This window comes from Taurulus bubalis (genome assembly GCF_910589615.1).
Source record: "Taurulus bubalis genome assembly, chromosome: 2".
Lineage (NCBI taxonomy): Eukaryota > Metazoa > Chordata > Actinopteri > Perciformes > Cottidae > Taurulus > Taurulus bubalis.
Window position 1 is genome coordinate 30674659 of NC_136590.1, and position 26238 is coordinate 30700896.

At 40.7% G+C, this 26238-nt stretch overlaps 1 protein-coding gene across 1 annotated transcript in view; it reads right to left on the bottom strand.

Annotated features, from left to right (window-relative positions):
- The window catches only part of nsg2 (neuronal vesicle trafficking associated 2), a gene marked incomplete at both ends in the record, with an annotated part of 36134 nt that extends 12269 nt beyond the window's left edge, over nt 1–23865 (bottom strand). The window contains 2 exons of the mRNA XM_079214150.1: nt 12955–13065; nt 23737–23865. Of these exons, the coding sequence (XP_079070276.1) occupies nt 12955–13065; nt 23737–23865 (240 nt within the window). The remainder of the gene's footprint in view (nt 1–12954; nt 13066–23736) is intronic.
- Nucleotides 23866–26238: the final 2373 nt, after the last annotated feature.

The following is a 26238-nucleotide window of genomic DNA, read 5'->3' on the forward strand; positions in this document are numbered from 1 at the left end:
CAGGATTACAGCAGCATTGCACACAGAGACACATCGTAAATTAAACAAAATCAAGTAATATAAATAAACAGTGAAACAGTAATAAAAACAGTAAATAAGAAAAGAATAGCAATATTAAATATCCAGACGGAGTAAAACAGTATTTGAAAAGTATTTAAATGTATTATATATTGCACTAGATGATGAACATAATTAAAGTGGCCAAAAGTGTTCTAAAGCAGTGATTCTCAACTGGGCCCTATTTCTCGTACCTGGCTTACTGAGTTAGCGGGCTAATTGTCAGGATAAGATGACGTAGGTCAGGCTTTCTCGGTTTCTCGAAGCAAGCTTAGATAAATCACCATAGCAACACATCCAAAAATTTAAACCTGCTCCCGGGCAGGCTTATTGAAATTCACTGGATAAGCTGGACACTCCCACGGACAAAAAAGGCAGCTAACTTCCTCATTGATGAAGGAGCGATATTAGTTATATTAGTTTTATAGGGAGAGAGTTCTTTCAGATCGCCAGGATCCATCCTTTACATCATCATGACTTCCTGTACGCGGCGCTATAGATTTTGCCGGCAAGAAATAATTTATTTACGAGAGCTTCTCGAGCCGCGGACATTGATCACCACAGGCGCAGCTGATCGCCCGTCTCAGACACAGACTATCAGCCGCTGCATGCCGCTGTTCTTAAGTTTATTTAGCTCTTAAGAAACTTATGGATGTGTTGAAAGCACTCATATGTGACAGTGTTATTAGTACACCATGCATATCATTATTGTAGAACATGATTAAGGTGGGCGTGATAAGAATACAGAGAATCACACACAATTTATTTTCACTGCTTCAATTGATTGGATTTCTGATTATGAATAATACATACATACTGATCCGCCCATACACATATTCAAACTCATATACACATATAAAGTACATGATTCATACGTGCATACAGTACATATATCCTCATAAGTATATATATATTTGTAAATATAATCTGATTGATTTGGGTGATGAAGCACTTCAAATTAGCCGATACATTTTCTCAACACTGACGCATTTAACTTGTCTGATATATTTGCGACGCTCATGTCTCGCAGCGGGGGCTGTTAAAGTTGCGTTCACGGCAACAATGTTGCAAAAACGTTGGAATATTCGCAACGCGTTTGCTGTGAATGACTACGGTATTGACTTCCTCATATGCCTTGATGATCATCTCCTGCTTCTCATTAGAGAAATAAAAAGAGGTTCCTCTGAGTTTATTTGCCATTGTACTGTTAGAACATCGTGGTGTCAGTGCTCCATTATTATCCCTTCTGAAGAGGAGCGGGCGCGCACATTTATCCAGATGACTGACGTCTGGCTAGAATTAACGAGACCGTTTCAGCGCGGATCAGCCGTGAAGAAACCCAGATAGCCTGATGTCAATCATCTCGCTAATTTAAGATGGAGATTGGGACATTTGCTTGACTTTGTTTAGCCAGGTACGAGAAATAGGGCCTGGTGGGTCGCGGACCAGTTTTCAGTGGGTGCCTTTGCCTGGGCAAAAATTCAAAATAAATTAAAAAAATCCTGTAGTTTTATTTTGAAGGGACTTTTTTATGCAGTGGAGTGTCGTTTTTTTGCCAGCTCTGGTTTCAACTTGTTTTGCACTTGTCCCTTCATGTTTTCAGCAGCGTGTGCCAGGTTGGGTCAAACCATCCTGATATAGGGGAGACTCTGGATTTTTAGGATAATTAAATTAAACAGCCTGAATATAAAATTCACAACTGATGGCGCTGCCTGCATGACAGGAAAAAACTTGGGGGTCGTGAGGAGAATTCTTGACAAAGCTCCGAATGCAACTTGGCGCCAGTGTTCTTTGCATCGAGAGGCCCTGGCAGCAAAGGATATGGTCCCAGTGCTTCATGGAACCTTACAAGATGTCATCCAAGTGGTTAAACTACATTAAGCGAAGTGCAAAGAACACCCGATGTTTTAAAAAACTGTGGCAAGATCTTGGTAGTTAGTATTTTCCATAGTAAAGTGTTAGTCATAGATTCAGTGAGTGTGTATTCTCAGTTAAAGGTAGGTCATTTGAGTCTTTTTGAAACTACTTCTTAGTTGTTGGACTTTTTTGTTTGTGCATGAACGCTGTTGAGTCTGTTTAAAAATGGCTGACGATTCTGAATTGTTATGTATGGTGTAATACCTCGTGTCCTAAAGATCTACTTTGGGGTTTTTAATTAAAATGCAGCTAATTGAGTGTAAAAGGGAATAGTTCCCTCTCTAGCATCGCCACCAGCTGGTCGTTTTGGTTTATCATTAAACTTGTTTTTGTGTTGGCATACATGTTCTGTACTCTCTCAGGTTCAAACTGCACCATCTTTTCATTAAATACATTTGAGAAGTAGAGAATGTTCCTCGATTTGGGTCGCGACTTGTCATTAAAGGGTGATGTTGACTCCCAGAGCCAGACCAGTTGAGAACCACTATTCTAATGTGTTATAAGTGTTTTGTGGACTTGCGGTACCTCTCCCTCAGACACCGGGAGTGAATCAGCCGGTGGCTGAAGGAGCTGTGCAGAGCTGCCAGAGTGTCCTGCATGGGGTGGGAGGTGTGGTTCATCAGGGATGAGAGCTTAGCCATCATCCTCCTGTCCCCCACCACCTCCACGGTATCCAGAGGACACCCCAGTACGCTGCTGGCCTTCCTTACCAGATTGTTTAGTCTCCTCCTGTCAGCCGCCGTGATGCTGCTGCTCCACAAGACCACTCCATAGAAAATGCCTGATGCCAAAGAAGGTCTTCAGGAGTGCTCCCTGCATTCCAAAATACCTCAGTCTCCTTAGCAGAAAAAGTCTGCTCTGTCCCTTTTTATAGAGTGCGCGTGCGTGGTAGAGTTTACTGCATGATTTAGAATAGGTTTTTAAAATAATATGTGAGATGTTTGTGTGGCGCTCTTATCCAAAGCCATTTACAGATAGTACCAAATTAAATTAGCTTCAGGAATGGGATCAGCCAACCACAGGATCCTAACAATCCTGATGATACAATCACAGGAGATTTATGTTCAGAGTAGAAGTAGAAGAAATCAAAGTTGTTGAGACCGATAGAAAGATTTTTTGTACTTAGAGTAGAAGAGATTTTGAAGAGGGATATGATTCAGTGGGGAGAGAATGGGGAGAAGCTCTACGGTCTCTGCTACTATATACACAATTTTTACCATTTCACAGTCATTTAAAAGTGAGGAGAGTAAGGTATATCAGTCAACACACTTTACAGTAAATTATGTAAATGTAAATGATGTTCAGAATATGTGGTTTATCTGCCTTCATAAATAGATAGGACACCAATGGAATATGAATAATAATCATGATGACTGAACAGAGAGATGATTAATGATAATAATGATACTAATGAAAACATACCCTTGATGTCTGAACTGCGAGTGCAGAATGAATAACATATGATGAGATCGGTGGATTGATCACAAAGACAGATGTTAAAGTTAAAGGGAACAACAGAGAAGAGACGGGTCAGACTATTATCTGCAGTCTGTCTGTCTCCTAATTGCGTCCATGGCTCAGCCTGTCAGAACAACAGCAGCAAAGTGAAGGACTCTGGTTGAGGACACGAAGCATGAAGACTGCTCGCTTGCCTTCTTCACTACACAAAACATCAAAGCCTGGCTTTTACATATAAGCTCACCATAGACCATGTCTATTGTGGCAGAATGAACAGATGCTGACCGGCCATGAAACGAGAATGCAACTCTAAGCTGCAGGAATTATTTTTTTGTGTGTCTTATTTGTCTAAAGTTCATCATATCTGCACAGGCCTTCAATAAAAACATTACATTTCAATCTCACATATCATGGAAGAGAATAAAGAGGCAAAATCAAACCCCCAAAATTAAATGAAATTATTTTAAAGCCTTGTTGCAACATACAATAAACAACGCTGGTTAAGGTTTTTATAGGTTTAAGCAAAAAAATGACATGAAAAGAAAATATTCCTTTTCTTGTGGTGGACAAAGGTAATAACAATGATGCCTGCTTCATATCCAGTACACCCACACAACTAGATATGATGAAATATGGTCTATACCTATTTTTTTTTTAAAGCTATTGACACAACATAACTCAGCTAAGCAACGGCAGAAATCATAAGATAGATGTGCCAGATATTTTTTTCATTCAAGTTCATGATAAAGTGGCCAAAAAAATATCTAAATGCCTTATCTTGCAACATTAAGAAATCCTTTGAATATTGCTAGATCAGCACCAGGCACTTAATATTTTGTCCTCCGGCAATGACCTAATCCACTAAATTGTATTGAAATATGCTAACGAGTTTTAGAGAAATCCTGCTAGGTATAAAAACAAAAGACATAGTTTATAATAATGTTTGCAGGCAGTTTTCATCTAATCAATTATATCTATTAAAAAACACCTGTGACCTGATTAAATCCCCTCACTAAAGCTCTGGTAAAACATAAATGGATTAGAAGGTGTTGTGATAATTAAAAGCAGAGGTATTTCAAAAACATCATGGGCTGTTACGTTGCTATCCTGAGATTTAATGCTGTCACACTGCATGGAGTTACGACAGAGTTTGGATGCAGCCGCCACCGCGTCCTTGTATAACAATATCTCGGAGTGTTCAAAATTGAACACTCCGAGATATCAGTTCCTCGTAAAACAGATGATTTATATGTATTCACATCTGCTGATATTGATGGGCAGACGCTCTGCTGTCCTTTTGAGGGGCTGTTTTACATGGGATCTGAAACAAGAAGTAGAGCAGAACAGAAGCCATCTGGACTTATGAATCATCCCAAATATCACTCACACAGCAGTGATGTCAGTCTCTGTTGTTATCCGTCTGTCGGCCTTCTATGCTCCTAAAGATTGCAACTTGTCCGTCCCTCCGTACTGTCTAAGTGTTGACCTCTTTGCAGTTACAAATGACTCAGACTTGACTCGGCAGGCTGACCTAACCACGACAGTGTTTGTGGTTCAGCTGACCATGAAGACGCATGTTCATGCGCCATCCAGCTGTACGCTATACGCTGGATTTGGTTAACGTTTAAGTTTCATGATTTTCAGCCGGCTCACAGCATCCTCTTTCTGTCTACACTGATAAGTGATAAGTGATTTTCTTGCTCACATAAAGCCAATACAACCTTCATATTTATCTGAGGCCTAAACTGAGCATCGCGGCGCGAACCAATTCATAATTTAACAATGACCGTCAGCAGCAGCTCAACGTGCGTATACTTCAAGTGTGTGCGCGCAAACCGAGATCTGGGGATCTCAACTGGCAAGTTCAGTTTATCAGAAGCCAATTGTGAACAATAAGATGTCTGTGAATATCTGCCAATAGGAGCCAGCACGATTATAACAGGAATTGTGCGCGTGTGTGTTAGAAATGTTGTAAAGTGCTTTGCAGAGTTGGAGTTGATGAGAGAGCGTGAGCGTGCTGCCACTGATTGTTGGCTTGCTTTGACACGATGGCGAGGGAAAGAAAAAGGGAGGAAGAGGGTTAAAGGATGCAAAATGGCAAACACATGTGAGAGCTGGACAGATGATGAGAGGGAGAGGAAAACGATTCAAATTTCCTGACTGATGTCTCCGAGTTCTTTTGAATGCAACACACTCTTCTATGAGTATGACAGATGTGCTATATTTATATATTTTGTCTATATTTTTAATCTGAGTGAGACTGAAAAAAGTAGAGCCCTTAAATATGAAGTATCTCAACAACTATTAAATGGATTACCATGAAATAAGGTATAGACATTCATGTCCCCCTCAGGAGGAATTGTAATACCTTTAGTGATCCTTGAACTTTATATTTTACACTAGCAGCTGGCGTATTTTTATCATCATCACAGGCGTATATAGTGTTATATTTATTTGTTTGTTTGTCTCTTTATTCATAATTGTTTTATGTTACCATTTATTGTGCACACTGAAAAACAGTTCAGTGGATGTGCTTGTTGTACTCGACTTGTTTTTATTCCTAAGGTTGCTTGGGGAGGATGTTGCTCCACTTTCTCAGTTTCCAAAGTTTCAATTGCAAAAAGCTGTGGAGAGGGGTTTCACACTCGTAGTCACTTATGACCACGATCTCTCGAGAACAACATCAGTTAGTCTGTGAATCGTGGTGCGGCAGAGGTGGTTCTTAGTGTATATTCAATCATGTCGACCTCCTCTCTCTCCAGTGCATGTTGTTTAGCAGGTGGAGTTCTTGCTGCTTAATCCACTCATAGAAGTTAACCTTAAATCATTGCATTTCGTCGTGGGTTTTTAGCAGCTAATTTATCTGCATCCTGTTCTGTGTTGGCGGAAGTAATCCCCTCCTGACCCTGTCGCTAAGCAACCATGACAATGTTTTTTTTCTTCCATGCAGACTGAAAGTACAGTAGACATCATAGCAGCGCTTGATTTGAGCTATAAAGTAGTAGATTATTAATAGATGGACATCTTATGAATATTAATTGTATATGATTCAGAGTGAAAATCAGGTTTCCCGCCCCCGTACACCCCATTTTCCTCTCCACTTTCCATTACTGGAATCCTATTCGGAGCTGCCTTTTTCCCCAAGAGTAATGGAGCTCGATGAGAATAAACTGTGCAGTAAGGACCACAACATTTTTTAGATGCGTAAGTGAAAATCTGTTCAAACAACTCAAACAATTAGAATTGAAGAGTAGTTTTAAATGTGGAGATTAAAAAAAAGATGACCATAGCGGGAGTCGATGCTTGCACACAAACACATTATGACAAAACACACTTTCACTCCTGACTCCAAGTGCAGCTGATGAGTTTAGTCAGTGTTGCTCCCACACCAGTAAAGAAAAAGCTTCCGCCCTCTCCTTCTCCTCCTTCTGATGTTCCCTTCTTCAACAACACGGGTTGGGACTGGAACACTATTGCTGAGTGTAAATCAATTGCTCCCCCATTGCTCATTTGTATCTCCCTTGAAAGTATGTGTATGTGTATGTGTATGCGTGTACGTGTGCGCATGCGCGTGCACGTGCGTGTGCGCGTGTGTTTAACTGAGAGCAGCATCGGCTATAAATACTCCCTATGATGAACATACTTTTAGTCATCCATACAAAACAAGATAGAACAATATGGAAAAGGAGTCTGTGCGAGGTTCTGAACCACAACAGCAATCAACTTCGACCTGACAAATGGTGGAGGCCTTTCTGTGGAGGTGGTAGATTACAGCAAAGCTTTTATCAGAAGGCGAAGTTGAAGTAATAATGGGATAATTGTTTTGGATGATGGTTGCCTCTCCCGTAGCTACCTGCAAAGGCCCGCTAACTTCTGCTGGCACCGAGCGGGTTCGGCTTGGCAGTCACGGCGCTGTCGTGTGGTCAGTGTGCGCGTGTGTGTGTGTGTGTGTGTGTGTGTGTGCGTAATGAGGTTTGTGTTGGAGTGCCAGCCCTATAGTGGGTGGTGCTAGTGGGTTTGAAGTGTACGTGGAGCGAGAGCTGGCTAAGTGCACCATATTTTCTGGATAGCAAGCGAGCCAGAAACCAAGCAGGGCAACACAAATTAAATCTCCCTTTCATCAATCTCTACACCTGCATCTCTCCATCCCTGCCCTAGTACACCGGACTAATCCTTTCCTCTCTTCCAAGTCCTCGTTTTCAGGGACGCTCTTCATGGCATTTTCTTTGTATCAGAAAGTCACTGTTGCAAATCAGTCGTATACATAGACATAATGTTTCGGAAAGGCAGGATTCAATCTTGTTAGTATCAATTGACCAAAACATTCAGTTAAAAAATAAACTCTTAAAAACAGACCATTGGGAGCCAAAATGCGGGTAAATAAAAGAGCAGAAAACTACAAACAAATTCAAAGAAATTAGGATGTCTAAAACATAATAAATGACATAATACTATAATAAACATTAAATAAAGTAGCCTGTGATTTGGCATGTCTGTAGTAAAACATTAAATAATGTCCTAATATTTAAATGAACTGTTACCAGTGGCACATTCATCTGTATGTATTAACTTGCGCATTAATTTATCTTTAATTCACCAGTATTGTTTTTTTCTGTCTATGTGATGCAAGCTACAGAAGAGGTTTTGTAGACATTATATTTGTCAACAGACTGAACTCCTTCTCACTGAGAGCTCTCCAGGTTCAGTTTGCTCGACACACAGGGAAATTCAGGAGCTTGAAACCTGGCTTCATTTCAGAATTGCGAAAGTTAATGAGGAGGTAAATGTGCCCTTCTCGGTTTGCTTATGAAACAAAACAACTGCAGGGAATACGTTGTATCTCTGGGGGGTATTCTTCGTACCTGGCTAAACAAAGTCAAGCAAATGTCCAAATCTCCAACTTAAATTAGCGAGATGATTGACATCAGGCTATCTGGGTTTCTTCACGGGTTTCTTCACGGCTGAATCGGTCTCGTTAATTCTAGCCAGACTTCAGTCATCTGGATAAATGTGCGCGCCCGCTCCTCACAGAAGGGATAATAATGGAGCACTGACACCACGATGTTCTAACAGTACAATGGCAAATAAACTCAGAGGAACCTCTTTTTATTTCTCTAATGAGAAGCAGGAGATGATCATCAAGGCATATGAGGAAGTCAACACCGTAGTCATTCACAGCAAACGCGTTGCGAATATTCCAACGTTTTTGCAACATTGTTGTCGTGAACGCAACTTTAACAGCCCCCGCTGCGAGACATGAGCGTCGCAAATATATCAGACAAGTTAAATGCGTCAGTGTTGAGAAAATGTATCGGCTAATTTGAAGTGCTTCATCACCCAAATCAATCAGATTATATTTACGAATAAATATATACTTATGAGGATATATGTACTGTATGCACGTATGAATCATGTACTATATATGTGTATATGAGTTTGAATATGTGTATGGGCGGATCAGTATGTATGTATTATTCATAATCAGAAATTCAATCAATTGAAGCAGTGAAAATAAATTGTGTGTGATTCTCTGTATTCTCATCACGTGTTCTACAATAATGATATGTATGGTGTACTAATAGCACTGTCATATAATTATGAGTGCTTTCAACACATCCATAAGTTTCTTAAGAGCTAAATAAACTTAAGAACAGCGGCATGCAGCGACTGATAGTCTGTGTCTGAGACGGGCGATCAGCTGCGCCTGTGGTGATCAATGTCCGCGGCTCGAGAAGCTCTCTAAATAAATGATTTCTTGCCGGCAAAATCTATAGCGCCGCGTACAGGAAGTCATGATAATGTAAAGGATGGATCCTGGCGATCTGAAAGAAGTCTGTCCCTATAAAACTAATATAACTAATATCGCTCCTTCATCAATGAGGAAGGGAGCTGCCTTTTTTGTCCGTGGGAGTGGCCAGCTTATCCAGTGAATTTCAATAAGCCTGCCCGGGAGCAGGTTTAAATTTTTGGATGTGTTGCTATAGTGATTTATCTAAGCTTGCTTCGAGAAACCGAGAACGCCTGACCTACGTCATCTTATCCTGACAATTAGCCCGCTAACTCAGTAAGCCAGGTACGAGAAATAGGGCCCAGGTCTGCTGGGAGTAATCAGAAAGACAGAGAAAGACAGGGAGGGGGAGGCTAAAAGGCAGGCGGCAAGGGACAGAATGAGAGTGGGTGGGAGGGAAGATGGAGGGGACTGGGAGTCGGGTTAGAGATGACACATGAACATGGTCCAAAGGGAGGAATATTTTGGAAATAGAGGGTTGGAGTGAGGGACATAATGGATGAGAGATGCAGAGAGGGATAGCAGGGAGGAGGGAGCACTTGTGAGAATCCATCATTGTAAATCTACTCTCAGGCCCTTCTTCCACCAAATTATAACTGTCATGTTTGATTCTATAGGCAATAATGCTGTGGATATAAACATCTCCGCATTTTACCCTCTCCTATCATCTGCTTTCCTTGCAGAAGGATCGCTCTGTGTTCACAGAAACACTGTCATGGCCATATGTGTCCCTGTGGATTTAAAGCTGCAACTAAACCCTTGTCTTTTATTAAAAACAAGCTGCACAGAATTTCAAAATAAGGCATTTGGAATTCAAAAAAGGAAAAGCGATGGAGAAAGCAAAACATCCGAGGAGAGGAAAGAAAACAGCAGCAGGAGAGAGAAGTGGAGGAAAGGATGGAGAGTGGTAAGCAGTGAGGGAGGGCAGATTAGAGACCATTTTACACTCTGAGCTCTTCATCCATCAACACAATCTGCAAAGCTTTGAAGAGAGAAGAGATGTGCAAGCTTTTCATCCAGAAATGTTTGCTCTGCACTGCACTGCACAGCATGCTTTGTGTGTGTGTGTGTGTGTGTGTGTGTGTGTGTGTGTGTGTGTGTGTGTGTGTGTGTGTGTGTGTGTGTGTGTGTGTGTGTGTGTGTGTGTGTGTGTGTGTGTGGACATGCCTGTGTGCCTGCAGAATCAGCTCTGTCAGTCAAGCAAAGCAAGCCGTTCAGTCGAGCGCCCCAAAACTAACCGACATCGCACAAAATTACACAGACTAAAATGCATTTTTGCCTAACAAAAGCTGATGCAATGTGACACACCAGAAAGGACAGTGAAGTCTGCAGCAGAATTTTGGGGAACTCTGAAAAGCAACAATTTCCAAGAAGTCGGCTCGTCATCGCTGCCTGTCAATGTACACATTTTCGACGCTGTGTCCGGATTTGTTTCCCCTATGGCAAGTGTCACGCATCCACAAGTCTCCAAAATATCTGTCAAGTGTATCCACACTCCACCGATTTATCACTGCACTCCAACCAATGTTCCCTCTAATTTTTTTCAGCACTGAGCAAAACATTTTTTTTTCTGAGCGCACATTTCAGCACTGTGAGCAATTCGCAACCACGCGATCTGCCGAAAATGACCACAAGCCTGCGTTAGCCATAGGGGATTCAAAGAGATGACAGCAAATGCATCAATATGTATACAATGTTGATATTTATTCAATATCCTTTATAATGGCTGGGCTTTGGGAACATTTTAATGATGTTTTTTTTACCAGTCAGTTTAGTTGAACTTAAAGGATCTTTGTTGAACTTCAATAATGGGAGGTTATGACTGGTTCACTGGTTATGACTGATAATGATATATATATAAAAATAAAAGTATCAAAGGTGTTTAGTCATTTCTCAGCAGGTACAACATTTAAGTGGAACTTCATTGAAAGAAAAATGCTAATGCAGTGCTTAACAATAATTATAGGCCTATTAAATTGACATGGTGTCATTTTTCCTAAAGGTAGCCTATATAAACAATTGAATAACTTCATATTCTTCATATTTAAATATGTCTGAAAGTTTCATCCTACCTGTGTCAGTTTGGACTATTTCATCTAGCCACTCATGTTTGAACGTTAGGCAGACCTTTTTATGGGGCGCCTGCTCTGCCTTTCTTTTCGCCATGGTAGCCTATAGCTGCTGGAGCAGGGCCCGCCAAGAGGAGCATCAACAGCGCCGGCCCGAGCTCATGTGCGCGGCCGCGCACGCGCGCAGCTTAGAGGGAACACTGACTCCAACCCTACTGTTTGACATTGTCAGACTCACAATGGACTACAGACATATCAAAATTGATGCACAAGAACCGGAGATGCTGTCTTTTTTGTAATCTTCCTTAACAAAACCTGGCACCTACATTACCCACATCAGCTCCCCGTCTGGCAGTGTGCCAGAGGCTCTGATGTCTTATGCTAACAGCTTAACTATTTAGACTTTAAAAATCAATCAAATGCAAGCATTGAACACCTTTCTAGTACTTTTTTCAAATGCAGACTTCTCATAAGTGCTAATCACTGTCCAAGGCAATATGGCAACACCACAAGATGATAGACATTAATCAATTGTCAGAGATCCCTTGGGCCTTTGTGGAAAACCTTACAAGGTGTGGTACCTTGATAGTTCAAGTATTACATTAATTATATTATTCAAAAACAGAAAAAACAAAAACAAAAAAAAAAGATACAATGCTATAAACAGATTATAATGCATTATAGAAATGTAACATTGACTGTATGCTCTGACACGGCTTCAGTAGATCGTGTGTGTGTGTGTGTGTGTGTGTGTGTGTGTGTGTGTGTGTATCTCTGTGTGTGTGTGTCATGTAAACACAGTGTCTCATCCAGATGGATTTCACAGCCTCTTTTGGTGCCTGAGATCTCATTCTGTCCTCTTCGTTTTGAAGGACCTATCACACTAGAGTTCCTCCTCACTCTTTACACACACACCTACACTTAGACCTTTGCACACCTCTGCCGGCGCACTTTCTCTCCTCTCTCTCTATCTCTCTCTCTCTCGCTCGGTCTCAGTCAGGGTTGCCATGGAGGGAGGTTTTCTTTGCTGCCATGACAACGTGAATTCTCTTTGGTCTCCCCTAACGACAGAAGAATGGAACAGACAGCGTCCGGGACCGGTGATGTAGATGTGTTTGGACCGACAGCTCAGTGATTCACACACAGCGCTGAAGTCACCTGTCCTACTCTCTGCCAGGGAAGAGAAGTGGTGGGAGAAGTTCTCTGCTCCTTCACTGAAGTAAAAGTAGCATTAATATGTAAAAATATTCCAAGTAAATTCCTAATTATGTAAAAGTGCTGCTCAGTGTCCTGCGCGAGATGATCATGTCATTACCAATTCTTCCATTAGTTTGTCAGTCATTTGCAGGTCTATTTCTAAACCTGGTCACACAGATTTAATTTTGGGAAGCCAAGGGGGGGAAATGTCAGATGAATAAATATTCTGCTTCTAAATAGAGGCAAGTATTGCTTCAACCCACACAGGGAATGTTCCATTTGGTTGGCTGCAGTACAGTATGTTTTCTTTAAGAAAGCCCCAACCAAACTGTTTCCTTTCCGATATCAAATTCAGGACATCAACTGAAAGCACCGATCCGATACCAGTGATGAATGAATGCAACGGATGGAAAAGATGTACTATTATCAGGTAATTCATCACAAGTTTACAAGCTCATTAATTCGTACCTTAAGTCTCTCAGACACCCCGTCGGTAAAGCTGATGGTGAACTCCTCCACCTTGGGAACCTTCAGCCTCTTCTTCTCTGTCTGGTACTCAGTGCGGGTTTTCACCACCACCTTGAGGAGGGAGAAAAAAACGTTAAAGTAGTTAAATACTCCGGTATGCCAAAGGCAATGAAAGGCATATGTTATTGCAGGAGGGACCTGTCAAATTTTGAAAAAGTCACCCAATTTTTCAGAAAAAATTTAAGACAACGTCGTCACGTGTTCATGCTGTCGCCGGTAATTCATATGAATTTTGCTCCATTTTTGTCTTCTGTGTCTTTTTGTCTTCATACTGGAGCACCTATGTTATATGATCTAGTATAGTAATCAACATCGGAGAAGTAAAAGTGGGGATCGGACCTTGAGACGATCCCCGCCCAAAGCCAGCCAGAGCTGCAGGACCGAACGCCACAGAAGTGGATTGGACCGCCACAGGAGGAGAGCTGAGTTGTGTGCTAAGCTCAGCCAGCTAGGACCTCAGGCTTTTCCCCTACTCAATCTGCTCCTGGCTAATGGCTGATCGCAGGAAAATCCAGGCTAACCCAGCGACGGTTGGTCTGTGCTTACATCTTTACAGAAACCTGGCAAAAATGCTCAGGTCACCCACTCATCTCCCCTAGATGTACCATGGTAACAGCCTTTATCTGAGTGAGCAGCCGTCTTCTTTATCCAAACGTTGCAGGATCACGGCCATTATCCATGAACATTGAACTGACTCTTGAATCTGGCGCAGGCATCATTTCCTATTAATATCAAAAGCTCATGAGACAGTTTGTAAGAGTACACGAGCAAGACAGATGTGAGAGATATGACAGCATGAAACATGAAGGAAATTACCCCACTAAAGAATGTGTCTGAGACTGTTTTCTCTGGTCTAGCCAAAGAAGCACAACACACCTTGAGCACGTTTTGAATCGATTCACAGCTGTGAGTCAGCTTTCTCCTCTATGAAAATGATTAAAACCAAGTACTGACTCCGGCTCACGAATGAGCGGGTAAACATGCAATAACTATATTTAAGGCAAGATGCAAACTACTGACAGGGCAGTCAGGTGCAGATTGCAGAAAATAGAAAGTACAAAATAATAATAGCAAACCACTGCTCAAAGTTTGGTTTGCACTTTTTCTAAAAGAGGCATATTTATTTCATTCAGAAGATTCTATCTTGTTTAATCCATTGTGGAGGACTAATTGTATTCATTGTTCAGACAGATGTTTTACATTAAAGTGCCATACAAGTTCAATGTATGTATACAATACTTTTTTTAAATTATATATGGAAATGCTTGCAATCCATTTTGGTTGAGATTGGTGCACAACTTAATACATAAAGGTGTAAGCAAGGATAGAATAGTAGGTGAAAGCATGTAGGCTGCTGCTAGATACCTGGACTGAGGCAATGATGTCATGGACTCCACTTTTATTTTGGCCTCGGATCAAACCTCGGCTTCAGAACATAAATTTCATCCAACACAGCTAGAAGCCATCCTACAGGAAACAGAGATGCCAGGCATCTGTTAAAGCTTTACTGTATGTTAATAAAATCCGGTGCCCAGAATTTAAGACCCTCGGTCCAAAGGGGAAACGCTGTGCTTCGTGCCGGCGGCTAGATGGGAAAAAGGAGCCATGTAGGGCAGTACAACCCTGCCCCAGTAATGTCAGTATAACTCTCCTCAAGCAAAACGCTTTAGAGGGATGAGAGGGCAAAGAGATGAGGTGAAACTCACAAACTCTGAGACCTGTCTACTTTTTCAACATTCATTTTCGCTGTGGAAGGTACTGGTTTAAAACTGTGAGTGGGGAAAGCGGATGGAATTTTCACCATTAATTTAGCAAAAATGCCAGTCCCCCATTAAAGGATGATGCTGTTTCTTAACAAATTATTATTTTAAGATAGTATCGGTCATTTCAGCAACAATGAGGAGGGAGCAAAGGATCTGCGCAGAGCAGACTGTCAGACCCTTCTGCAGTATAATGAGAGATTTTATAAATGGAGTCTTGTGCTTGGAAACTCTGCTGCCTTTGTCTACAGGGAAAGCCAACATCAACATTAAAGTATCATCCATCATTGTAACTTTAAGATTTTTTTTGAAAAAAACCTTTCCTTAAGTACAACAGATCATTCAGTCTGCGAGTAATATTTTGATCAAATTAATATGCATGAATTCTGATCAATAGTGCAGCTATTACATATACAATGTATTTACTAACTTCAAAAACAGAATGAACGAATCAGGAGTTTCATACCTATCATATCCAGCATGACATTTTGGGGTTATCCTCTCAACACTGACTTGTAAAAATCCCAATTGTTAATCCTAAAAAACATGATCAACTTTTTGTCTCAGCTTTAGTATCATCACCTCTTTTTGCAGCACTGACTTCATTGAACAAAATAAATACGTTACAGCCTTCCCCTCATCACTGCACCTATATAGAAAGTGTCCTTACTGTTTTGTGCATTCACTGTATATTAATGTGCACAAGAGGATATGGCAGATAGAGAGAAGGCGTACAAATGACAAGGCAGAGAAGAGGTGGAGGAAGAGAAGGAGAACAATATCTCAGTGTGCTTGTGGCTAATGGTGCTGCTTCTAAACGACTCTCCTCCACTTTGAGAAAAAGCCAGAAACTGCTGTGCTCACAAACCGGCTCCACTATCTGAATAACAAAGCCGTCAGTTGGCTCTAGAAAGCCCATACCTAACAGTCGAAGGCCGCAATAGGTGCACTGAATACATCACATTTGATTGGACCACTTGAGGCTTCGGAGCCGTGTGGCCTTCAGTGCAGTAACATCATAGCCCGAACTTATGTCTACATTTTGCCTCAACTTTCTCTTTCTCTGACTCATTTCCCAAAAACATGTTCATGGACCCCAGGTTCAAACACAGCAGTGCTTCATGTTGCTTCATTACTCTCTCCCCACCTGTACCTTTTTTTCACATTACCTAATGACGTGGCTATCAGTCAGCGTTGCCTCATTTACACAGCCCTTTAGCTCCCAGCAGCAGCGAGGAATCTACTTAACAAAGTGCAACCTTCTCTGATTAGACAGCTCCAAATAGTCCTTGGGAAACCATTAATTTTTAAACAATGATATGTTGTTTATCAAAGCTTGATGTAAAAAACACTAAATGAACGATAAACAGTTGTGATAGTATTCTTTTTTTTATGATAACTTACTCACTTGTTATTCCACGGAGGTAGCGGCTCATTTATAATTTCTCTTAAGAATTGATTTATGTGTATTTGTGGTCATGTATACATTTTTTTACAGTGGCTTTGGCGATAGCAATATTGGTCAGTCAGATTAAACATCTAAATAAGTGTTGGGTGGATTGTCATGACATGTGGAGAGACATTCATGTATTTTCATGTTACATTTTTTTCCTAAATCTTTATTCAAAAAGGATCGCATGCAGGTATCGTTAGACTGGAGAAGTTTCTATACTACTTAGTACTGGGTTATTGTGGTGCATACTTTTAAGGTATGGAGTACCATTACCAAGGCCTACTTAAGTGATAGCCTCTCTTAAGCTAGAGCCTACTTACTTTTAAGTACCAGTAGAAACAGATAAATGTTGTATTACAAAGTGTTACTATGAATTGTAATAACGTTGGTGGACCCTAGACTTTTCATCTCAACTTTTTTCTTACAATTTGGAGTTCTTGAAAGCGAGCCTAGCAGCTTCACCAGTTGGCTGTAGACTTCTTTTAAATTAAACGTCTTCACTCGTGACCTTTGAATATGTCAATACAATTGATAGAGACTTCTACATTTGTAACAGGAAGGTAAATGAGTCCAGCGCATACAGATGCTCACCCTCTGCTGCAATTTCCTTTGAGAATCTACTCACAGATATTCAATTAATCCTGTATAGCTAATGCAAACATCTCTATTCAATGTGACCTTTTAATATTGCCGTGACGTTACCTTGACGTTGCCATAATGTTACCTTTAGATCAGTAATAGACCTCCAATTGATTTCTGTATGGTTCAAATCTCAAAGAAGACAGTTAAACTCAGCCTACATATCTTTCTCTCATATTTTTATAATTGATATTCTATTGGTTCGATATTGTCTTAGTACGAGCTGTCAAAACGCTCTTTTCTCCTCGTATTCCCCAGTATGTTATTCCTCAGACCTGTTATCACTTTTGGTGAGGAGACATAGCAAACATAAACAAGCTGTAAACACAACATTGATATTATCATCTTTTAACTTCACAAAGTAAACACATTAGCTGCCTATTTACAAAAAATTTACATATTTTTGGGGGGATTCAAATATTCATAATATTCCCTTTAGCTATGTTTTTGGTCTCCATAAACTCAAAATACAGAGTGATTTTTCAGATTTTTTTTGCTGACAGCAGCTGCCTGCTCTCAGAAAACGACACTAAAACCAAAACAATTAGCTGAAAGACAAGGTTTAATAAAACTGTGGAGAACTGCAGAGTTAGGTGATCGATACCTGTGGGTGTGTCTCTACGAGCAACGCTTTTCACATACATATGGTGATTTGATCCAGTGTTAAAATAAAAATATTGAATATTACAGTAATAATTTAAAAAAAGCTACACAAAAAAAAATATTAGGCTCATTGTTTGCTAAACCCAACCCTGCTGGTCTGTAAGTGGGAGCAGTTATTTGCATTTCTCTGGCATCAGAGGTGTAAATCGATCCCGGTCCACACAGCTAATATAATCCAGCAAAGCAGAGTCCTTAGGAGCAGGACTGTTGGATAACACAGTGTACAGTACAACCGTATGAAATAAATACATCAATTACTATTAAGCACAATATGTATGCATGTTTTTTTATTACTTAAAATACTAAAGATATTAATATTTCCCTTTTTTGCAGTTCTTTCCTGCTATTTCTGTTTGGGACTGTTTAAAGACATCACCTTGGATCGGGGATATTTTCACAATTTTCTTTCATTTCATAGAGTCTCCCAGCCCTCCTCTGGTTGTTGTTGTTGTTGTTGTTGTTGTTGTTTTTGTTCAAACCAGCAATCCAATCAAGATATTGGTGACCCAGCAGTGGCTGTGACGCGTCCTTGCCCAGATGGAATCAAATCTAATACCTCTGTAATGCCTCAGTCTCTGCAGGGCGGAGCAGCATTGTTATGGTGTGTGTGTCTGTGCATAGGTGCATGAACTTTTCTGTGACTGCGCCCTGCCCCTGTAAATGTCCGTGAGTAACCCTGTAGTCGGGGAGGTCACGCTATAATCAGGCAGGATCAGGGTGAAAACAGCTGGGGTTGTATTTGTAAAGCTGCTCAGAACCGCACTGCTGATCGAGGGAACTCGACAGGTCACATGACCCAATAAATCTTGCTTTAGCTTTAAAGGACAAAGAGAATGAAACTGGTCACAGATCAGATTCTGAATGGCTGATGAAAGCTGATTAACGATGAACTCCTTCTGGTTGGGGCAGGTGGTAAAAACAACATTAAATTCAGTCAGATAAAGAGATTTTATTGGTGGGCCATATTTAGGTTTAGAGAAATCACACAAAGGGTATGGCTTCCTACAAGACTGCCATTTTTCTTTAAAGTGACCATAGTTCAAATTACATTAAAAAAGTATACTATATGAAAACTATTGCAACGCAAAGGGTTCCTTGGTAATAATGAACCTACAGAGACAATTATCCCCTGAATCTGCAGCTCACCTCGGCTTTATGGAGTTGTATGGTGGTTTCAGCTCATTGTTTAGCTGACCGGCCCAAAACTCTTTATTTGTCCGGGCCCCCTTAACTTTGGACAAATTTCCAGCAGGCAGTCTAGTCAGAATTTGTATCTTTAATAGCCGTGTTTGAGACGAAGACCGTAAGGAGGAGAGGTGTTAAGGCATTTTCGAAAACATCTTCCTGCATTTTCGTCGGCAGGAAATAATACTGCTATTCCTCTTATAATTACTGTACTACTGTGCGTTGACACTGAATGTAATGTACTGGAGGCCATGCCCACTCCCAATTCCGCTGTTCAGAATTTTGCCCTTCTCGTTTCACCCTAATTGGAGGTCTATCCTATTGGGATGGACTTAGGATCAAAAATTAACAGAAAGGTTCCAGACTTAATCACATCTCAAATTTAGCCCGGTGATGTCAGGCGAGTTGTTTGACCAAAATTAAATAAAAACTCTAAAAAACACATTACCTGCTCAGCAGCAGACAGACACAGGTGGCGACAAGTTGGTGAACATATTGGAGCATTTATCAGCTAAAGTGCCAGATATTTCCCTCAGGAGTTGGTAGAGAGCTATAAGAGAAGTCAAATTGCCAGGTGTCCAGAAACACAACTCCAAATAAATGAAAATGTTGTTCTCTATCTGCTGGATGATTAAATTATAGCTGAACCAAACAAATAGGCGAGGCCAGTATATGGGCTGATATTAAATCAGTAAATGCAAGTGTGATGTGTTTTACTTTACAACAGGATTACAAATTAATACTGAAAACTGGCCTTAAAAGGACAACAATAATTAGTATTCTAAAAGCACAGAAGAGTGTGATCATACACACATGCCGTACAGAGTGCAGAATTCTCATTAAATGAACTGTGATAGCCATCATTGACACCTCCCACACGCTGATGTCTAATTACAGATTTAATTATTATTTCTCTTGGCTTCAGTTGCGTTCATGCATCACTTGTCAGGAAGACAAACTCTCATACGGAGCTAGAGACAAATTCAAAGATTTAACTGCAAATTGACCTTTACAACTCCCACACAGACCCACAAACAAATACAAGCTGACCCAAAAACAATTCTGCTTAATGTGGATAATGTAAACCATCATGGTAGTTCTGCTAGCAAGGTATGCCGCATACAAACTCTGTTATCAGCTGTCAGGGAAGTGTATCCAGAAGCAACAAGCAACCCTAATCTTTGTGCCTGCGTCTCTCAAGACATATAAAAATCCACTGATCAACAAAACAGCGAGCCTCTTCTCTGACCTCTTTTCCTTTCATATGCTAACAATATGTGTGTGTGCGTGTGTGTGTGTGTGTGTGTGTGTGTGTGTGTGTGTGTGTGTGTGTGTGTGTGTGTGTGTGTGTGTGTGTGTATGTGTGTTTCATGATGGCAGCTTCGGCTACATCCGTTGTGATGTTCTCAAGTCTAGTGGGACTGATTTAATCAGTGGTAAATGTCTGACAGCGTTATGAATGTCATGTTATGAACTGTTGGATGCTGACAGAAATGACTTGTCACTCATGCACACACACAAGCTTGCATCAATGTTCCCTCTAATTTTTTTCAGCACTGAGCAAAATTTTTTTTTCTGAGCGCACATTTCAGCACTGTGAGCAATTCGCAACCACTCGATCTGCCGAAAATGACCACAAGCCTGCGTTAGCCATAGGGGATTCAAAGAGATGACAGCAAATGCATCAATATGTATACACGGTTGATATTTATTCAATATCCTTTATAATGGCTGGGCTTTGGGAACATTTTAATGATGGTGTTTTACCAGTCAGTTTAGTTGAACTTAAAGGATCTTTGTTGAACTTCAATAATGGGAGGTTATGACCGGTTCACTGGTTATGACTGATAATGATATATATAAAAAAAATAAAAGTATCAAAGGTGATTAGTCATTTCTCAGCAGGTACAACATTTAAGTGGAACTTCATTGAAAGAAAAATGCTAATGCAGTGCTTAACAATAATTATAGGCCTATTAAATTGACATGGTGACAGCTGACACCTGTGTCAGTTTGGACTATTTCATCTAGCCACTCATGTTTGAACGTTAGGCAGACCTTTTTATGGGGCGCCTGCTCTGCCTTTCTTTTCGCCATGGTAGCCTATAGCTGCTGGAGCAGGGCCCGCCAAGAGGAGCCTAAACAGCGCCGGCCCGAGCTCATGTGGCGCTCTGGGCGAGCTTCGCTCCTGGCGCCCGGAGAAGGACAGCGGGGGTGGGGGGTGCTAACGGAGGCAGAGCGCTAGCAGAGGTACAGAGAGCGCATGTCGAGAAACGGGACGCTGATTGGCCAAGAAGACTCGACACGGCACATCAAAGATCTTATTATTGTGAATATGGCTCACTCCTATTTCAGAAACACTGAAAAAAAATTGTTTGTGCGGTCTGAAAAATGTGCGCGGTATGAAAAATCTATTGCGCGGCCACTTCGACTGGGCTGTGCGGCCGCGCACGCGCGCAGCTTAGAGGGAACACTGGTTTACATGCCATACAAGGCGAGCATGCCTGTGTGTTCTGCTGTGTGAGTGTGCAGTGAATGACAAGTCGGTTAACAGGAAAATAAAATGTAGGAAAAAAAAGAGATTGTGCCTCCCTCAGCAGACGCACAGTGAGGGTTCAGTCTGTACTGTGTGTTTCTGTCTGCAGCAGCAGAAATGAACGTCCATTATTTTAATTATTTTTTGGGGAGTTTCTGAGAATTCTCAATGATAAAACCACTTTGAACCAAAATAGATAAACTGTCATGCTTTTAAAAGGACAGGCAGAAGGTAACGTTGGTCCATAGCTCTTTTACCTTGGACACAATGCTATAAAAGGCCTCTGCCCTCTCTGCCCTCTAAAGTTTGCTGTATTTTAAAAGCCCCACAAATTGATTATTTTCCCTTTTTCCAGGGATTTCACCAATGTTTTTTTTTTATTTCAGGAAAGAAAGCCTTTCTTTCTCTCTCTCTCTCTCTCTCTCTTTCTCTCTCTCTTTCTCTCTCTCTCTCTCTCTCTCTCTCTCTCTCTCTCTCTCTCTCTCTCTCTCTCTCTCTCTCTCGTTTGTAATGATGAGATGGGCAGAAATGTGGAACTTGTTTAAAAATAAAAATCAGATGTAGGGCTGCAACTCATACTAATTAAATTCCTAAAATATGTTTTGGTTTGGCAATTATTGTCTATAAAATATAAGAACGGCATTTAAAAAATGTCAATCTTGTTTTCCAGAGCCTGAATGAAGCATGTACATGGAGCCATGAAGCCAGTAGCTTCCATGACTTTTGCAAATTAATTTAGATTTAATTTAGATTAATTTTCTTTATTACTAGAGCGCATGTGATATATGACAGAATACACACATCAGCATCGGCAAAGGAAGCATGGGGATTGGATTAATTCATGGGGAGAGTACATTGAGACAACCAGCCGGACCAAAAAACAGCAGAGTCAAGAGAAACTAAGCTAACACAGCGAGGATCTAAGGCTATTCAATCACCCTGATCCTTGCTAAGGCACGGTTGCAAAAAAATAAGATTGATGACATAAGACTTCAGGCTAACCCAGAAACCGGAGGTTGGTGGCTGTTCCGCCTAATCTATAGAGAGACCTGGCTCCATCGTGGCGTCCAGGATCAAGCTGCGCTTGATGGGTGGACCGCAGGACGGAGCAGAGGACTCCGGTGGGATCATAGGTGGCGGAATCTGTTTACTTCAATGATACTTTGTGTTCAAACATAGTCAACGTTGATGAACAGTGTTTCCCTGATGTACATGTAAATATGTCGGCCATATTATCTGACCAAAGAATAGTTTTGTTGCTGTTTACATTCCTCCAGATGCAAGCTTTAAAAAATGCACAGGAATGCACTGCTCTTTTGTTCGTCGTGTTTTTCTTGTGTAGAAAATGGCCTGAAACTGCATTTTGTTGTGCAACCCTTGGTTGCACGATGACAAAAAACTATCCCTGAATCCTTGAATCCTTAGCTGGAGCCAAGAGTGGTTGACTTAGCTAGACTGGAAGCAGGTTGAACTGGCTAGTCTGTCTTTATCCATCAGTAACATTATTCACCTACCAGCACCCCTAAAGTTCACTGTTACAATGTAATATTTGTTTGTTCAGTTCATATAAAATGATTCAGTGAGCTTTAGAGATGCCGGTCGGTGGGTTTTGTTATGATTACCTTTCTGGCGAACCACTAATCCATCAATCGGCTAATCGTTTTAGCACTATTGTATGGTTTGCTTGTCTATGCCTCATTGTAGGATAGCAGAGAAGTTTGGCTGTGGGTTGTACGGGATTATTATAAAGTATCTAATTCCTGTTTGAAACTGAATTGATTGTCCTAATATACTCCTGTCCAAAGCCTTATCAGGAAGAGTGCATTGGTTTCAATAAAGTTGTAAATCGACAATCCTTCTTATAGCTTATGAAGTGAGTTAACCAACTTATACAATGATTATATTATAAATAATGTCATCTTGCAAACAAGAAGTAATTGATCAGTAGCTCAGGGTAGAAATATGGATTCATACAGCTGCAAAAGGCAATCATCACACTGTAACTGTGGTCTTGAAACGAGGCGAAAACTGTCACACAATCGATGCATTATAAATCTTCTATATTATCTAATTCCGTTCATTTTTATAATGTGCAATCAATGCAGCACTCTGTCACAACCTCATAGAAACACCAATCAGGCTCTCTACATTGCGCTGCGACCATGGTAACTGGATTAACGAGCTGCGGCGCAGTTACTATTGGATGTCGAGATGATAAATGACAGTCTGTCTGGCACCAAATCTGTCTCCTAATCTCAGCAGGAAAACAAAGGGCACAGCTGGGAGACAGCTGAGATTAATTAATGTGTGAATGAATGAAGGGGTGGGTGTATATACATATATGTGTGTGTGTGTGTGTGTGTGTGTGTGTGTGTGTGTGTGTGTGTGTGTGTGTGTGTGTGTGTGTGTGTTTGTGTGTGTGTGTGTGTGTGTGTGTGTGTGTGTGTGTGTTTCACACAAAGACTCAACCGGCTGTAGTCTCTTACCTTGTCAGGTGCTTGGCTCTGGAGGCTGCCGACATCCAGTGGAGTGATGAGGGGCACATTCTGAAAGCCGTCCTCAACGCTCACAGGTTTGGCCCCTTTGTCTTGAAGATTACTCCCCAGTTTCACCATTTTTCACCGCCCTTATATATATCCCTTTTATTTCCCTGAAGACTTCTCCTGAATAGAGGAGGTGTTGAGAAAGAATGTTTTTTTTTACCTCACAGCCTTTCAACTCAAAGAAATCTCGCAGACACAGGCATTTGATGGAGAATATTCTCGTGTAACATTGGAAGATTACATTATTGAAATGTTCACTTAATATAAGCCTTAAAGTACACAATAGCTTACACATGACTAGTGCTATCAAAGTACAATTATTGTTGTTGTTTACTCAAATTGGGAGCATGTGATCAATTAGTGAACGATAAGAGCAGCAACATGCTCCAAAAAAAAAGCACATTTTATTTCCAATATAGATGCATCTTTCGTATTAACCAAAAAAAGAAAAAGGGAAAAACTCCGCCAAAGGCATCATCTTCTCAACCTTTCCCCACCACGCCAAAAACTACATTGCATTGCTCAAATAGCAGTAAAAAAAAAAAAGCAGTTACTTACAACTGATCGTCCTTGTACGTTCGTCCCTCTGTGCTTCGGCACTGTTCGTGTCTCGTCTCAGAGGCGGAGGGACGCGCAGACAGAAGCAGGTGAGGCTGGAGGCTGCGCTGCGGTGTTGCTGATGCTGATGCTGCGGGAAAGCAACGCTGCGCCGCCGGAGTCCAACTAAATGTCTGGCGGCAGGTTTCCTACCAGCAGACAGCCCAACCCCCTAATCCAAACACAGCCTCCTCTCCACCGTGCTGCTGCACCCAGCTGCTGGAGCTGCCACTAGGGGGCGTCTGTTTTGTTTGTTTTCATTTTAGGAGTCTAGTTTGTTTGACTGAAGTGGAAACCGAATTAATGTTGCCCTTCACGGGGAGCGTATCCAATGCATTTATATCTGCATAATTCTTAAAACATTTATAAAGATACATTCTTGTGGCATGGTATATTCCCCGTTGTAGTAGTTTTTTCAGTGCAGTTTGAGTTGCGTTGACGTCTCAAAATTATCCACAATTTAAACAGAAAACCTCAGCAGAATGTTAAAAAATGACATACAACAGTTGTATTCCCAAACAATGAGGTTAATGATTCCAAATCAATTTACCTTGCCTCCTAACGCATCCCGATTTATCAGCAATCATAGAAAATGCACACTTTGTCAGCAGTTTTTTAAAAGATAGAAAAATACATCATTGGAAAACATATTTGATATGCAAAATTCCCCATCGTATTTGAAAGCAGCAAAAACCGCGTGCCAGTCAAAATGTGTTTCTAGGTTTCTATGGTCAAACAGCGCTGTCTGGTGGTTAAATGAGCTACACACAGTTAGATTTAAGATCATCTTTCCATAAAATATATAAATAATCAGAATAACAGTGTAAAACCACTTGAACAATAGATGCTGGTATATATGTTTGTTTGGGGAAACAAACATACTCCTGTTTCACTGGAGTAACTAGCGGTTTGTCTGAAAAATAAATCATTCATAAAAGTGAATTAAACATCAAATGATCGGATAATAAATCCAAAAGACAAGTAAAGTCCAAAAGAAAAGATCATTAAAAAAGACAAAATTGAAGTAAGATTATCACCTTGATTTTCTGTCTCTGTCCTGCGACCCTATTTTTTTTACAAAGAATAGTAGTCTGTCGGGATCTGTGACACCTACATTCTCCTCTAGGATATGATCTGATAAGATACATAATCAATCAACTCTTTGACAGAGACTACAGACTGGTGATAACAGATAAGCCCATCCGGAAAAAAAGGTCATAAAAAGTCATAATATAGTTTGGTTGAAAACAGTCATAGTTATACTTTATTGGAAAAATTCATACTGTGGCAAAATGTTAAAGAGCTAACACAGACAAGACAAGATAAATACCTTCATTGGCATTAATATCTTCATTTCAGTGAACTCCCACATCACCAAACTCTGCTACTCCAACAAAATCTGACTTGTGTGAAATATCTGGTAACTTATAAAAACTGGGTTTACATTTACTTCCACAAATCTGAACACTGAGGTTTCTGGTGAGAGTTATAAAAGGATATAAAGAGGCCACACAATGGTGGTGTTTTTTAGATATCCGATGTCATCCGTGGGCTTGGTGATCCACTCTCCCACATTCAGCCCATAATTAGCTTTTTGAACAATACACTTAAGTTTACTTATTGTTTAACTGGTGTACATCTGTGGACTGGTATTAAGAGATTTAGTTAGTCTGATAACAGCCAAATTAAAAGTATACTCTGGGTTTGAACCAGGAAATAAGATAGAACAAAGATGGATGAATACAATCTATGATTTACTCCTCCACATCTCAAGGCAGTCCGGCGACACTGAGATTAGCAAGCATTCCCTTCATTTCCCCCCCAAAGAGAAATTCATTCAAAATATGC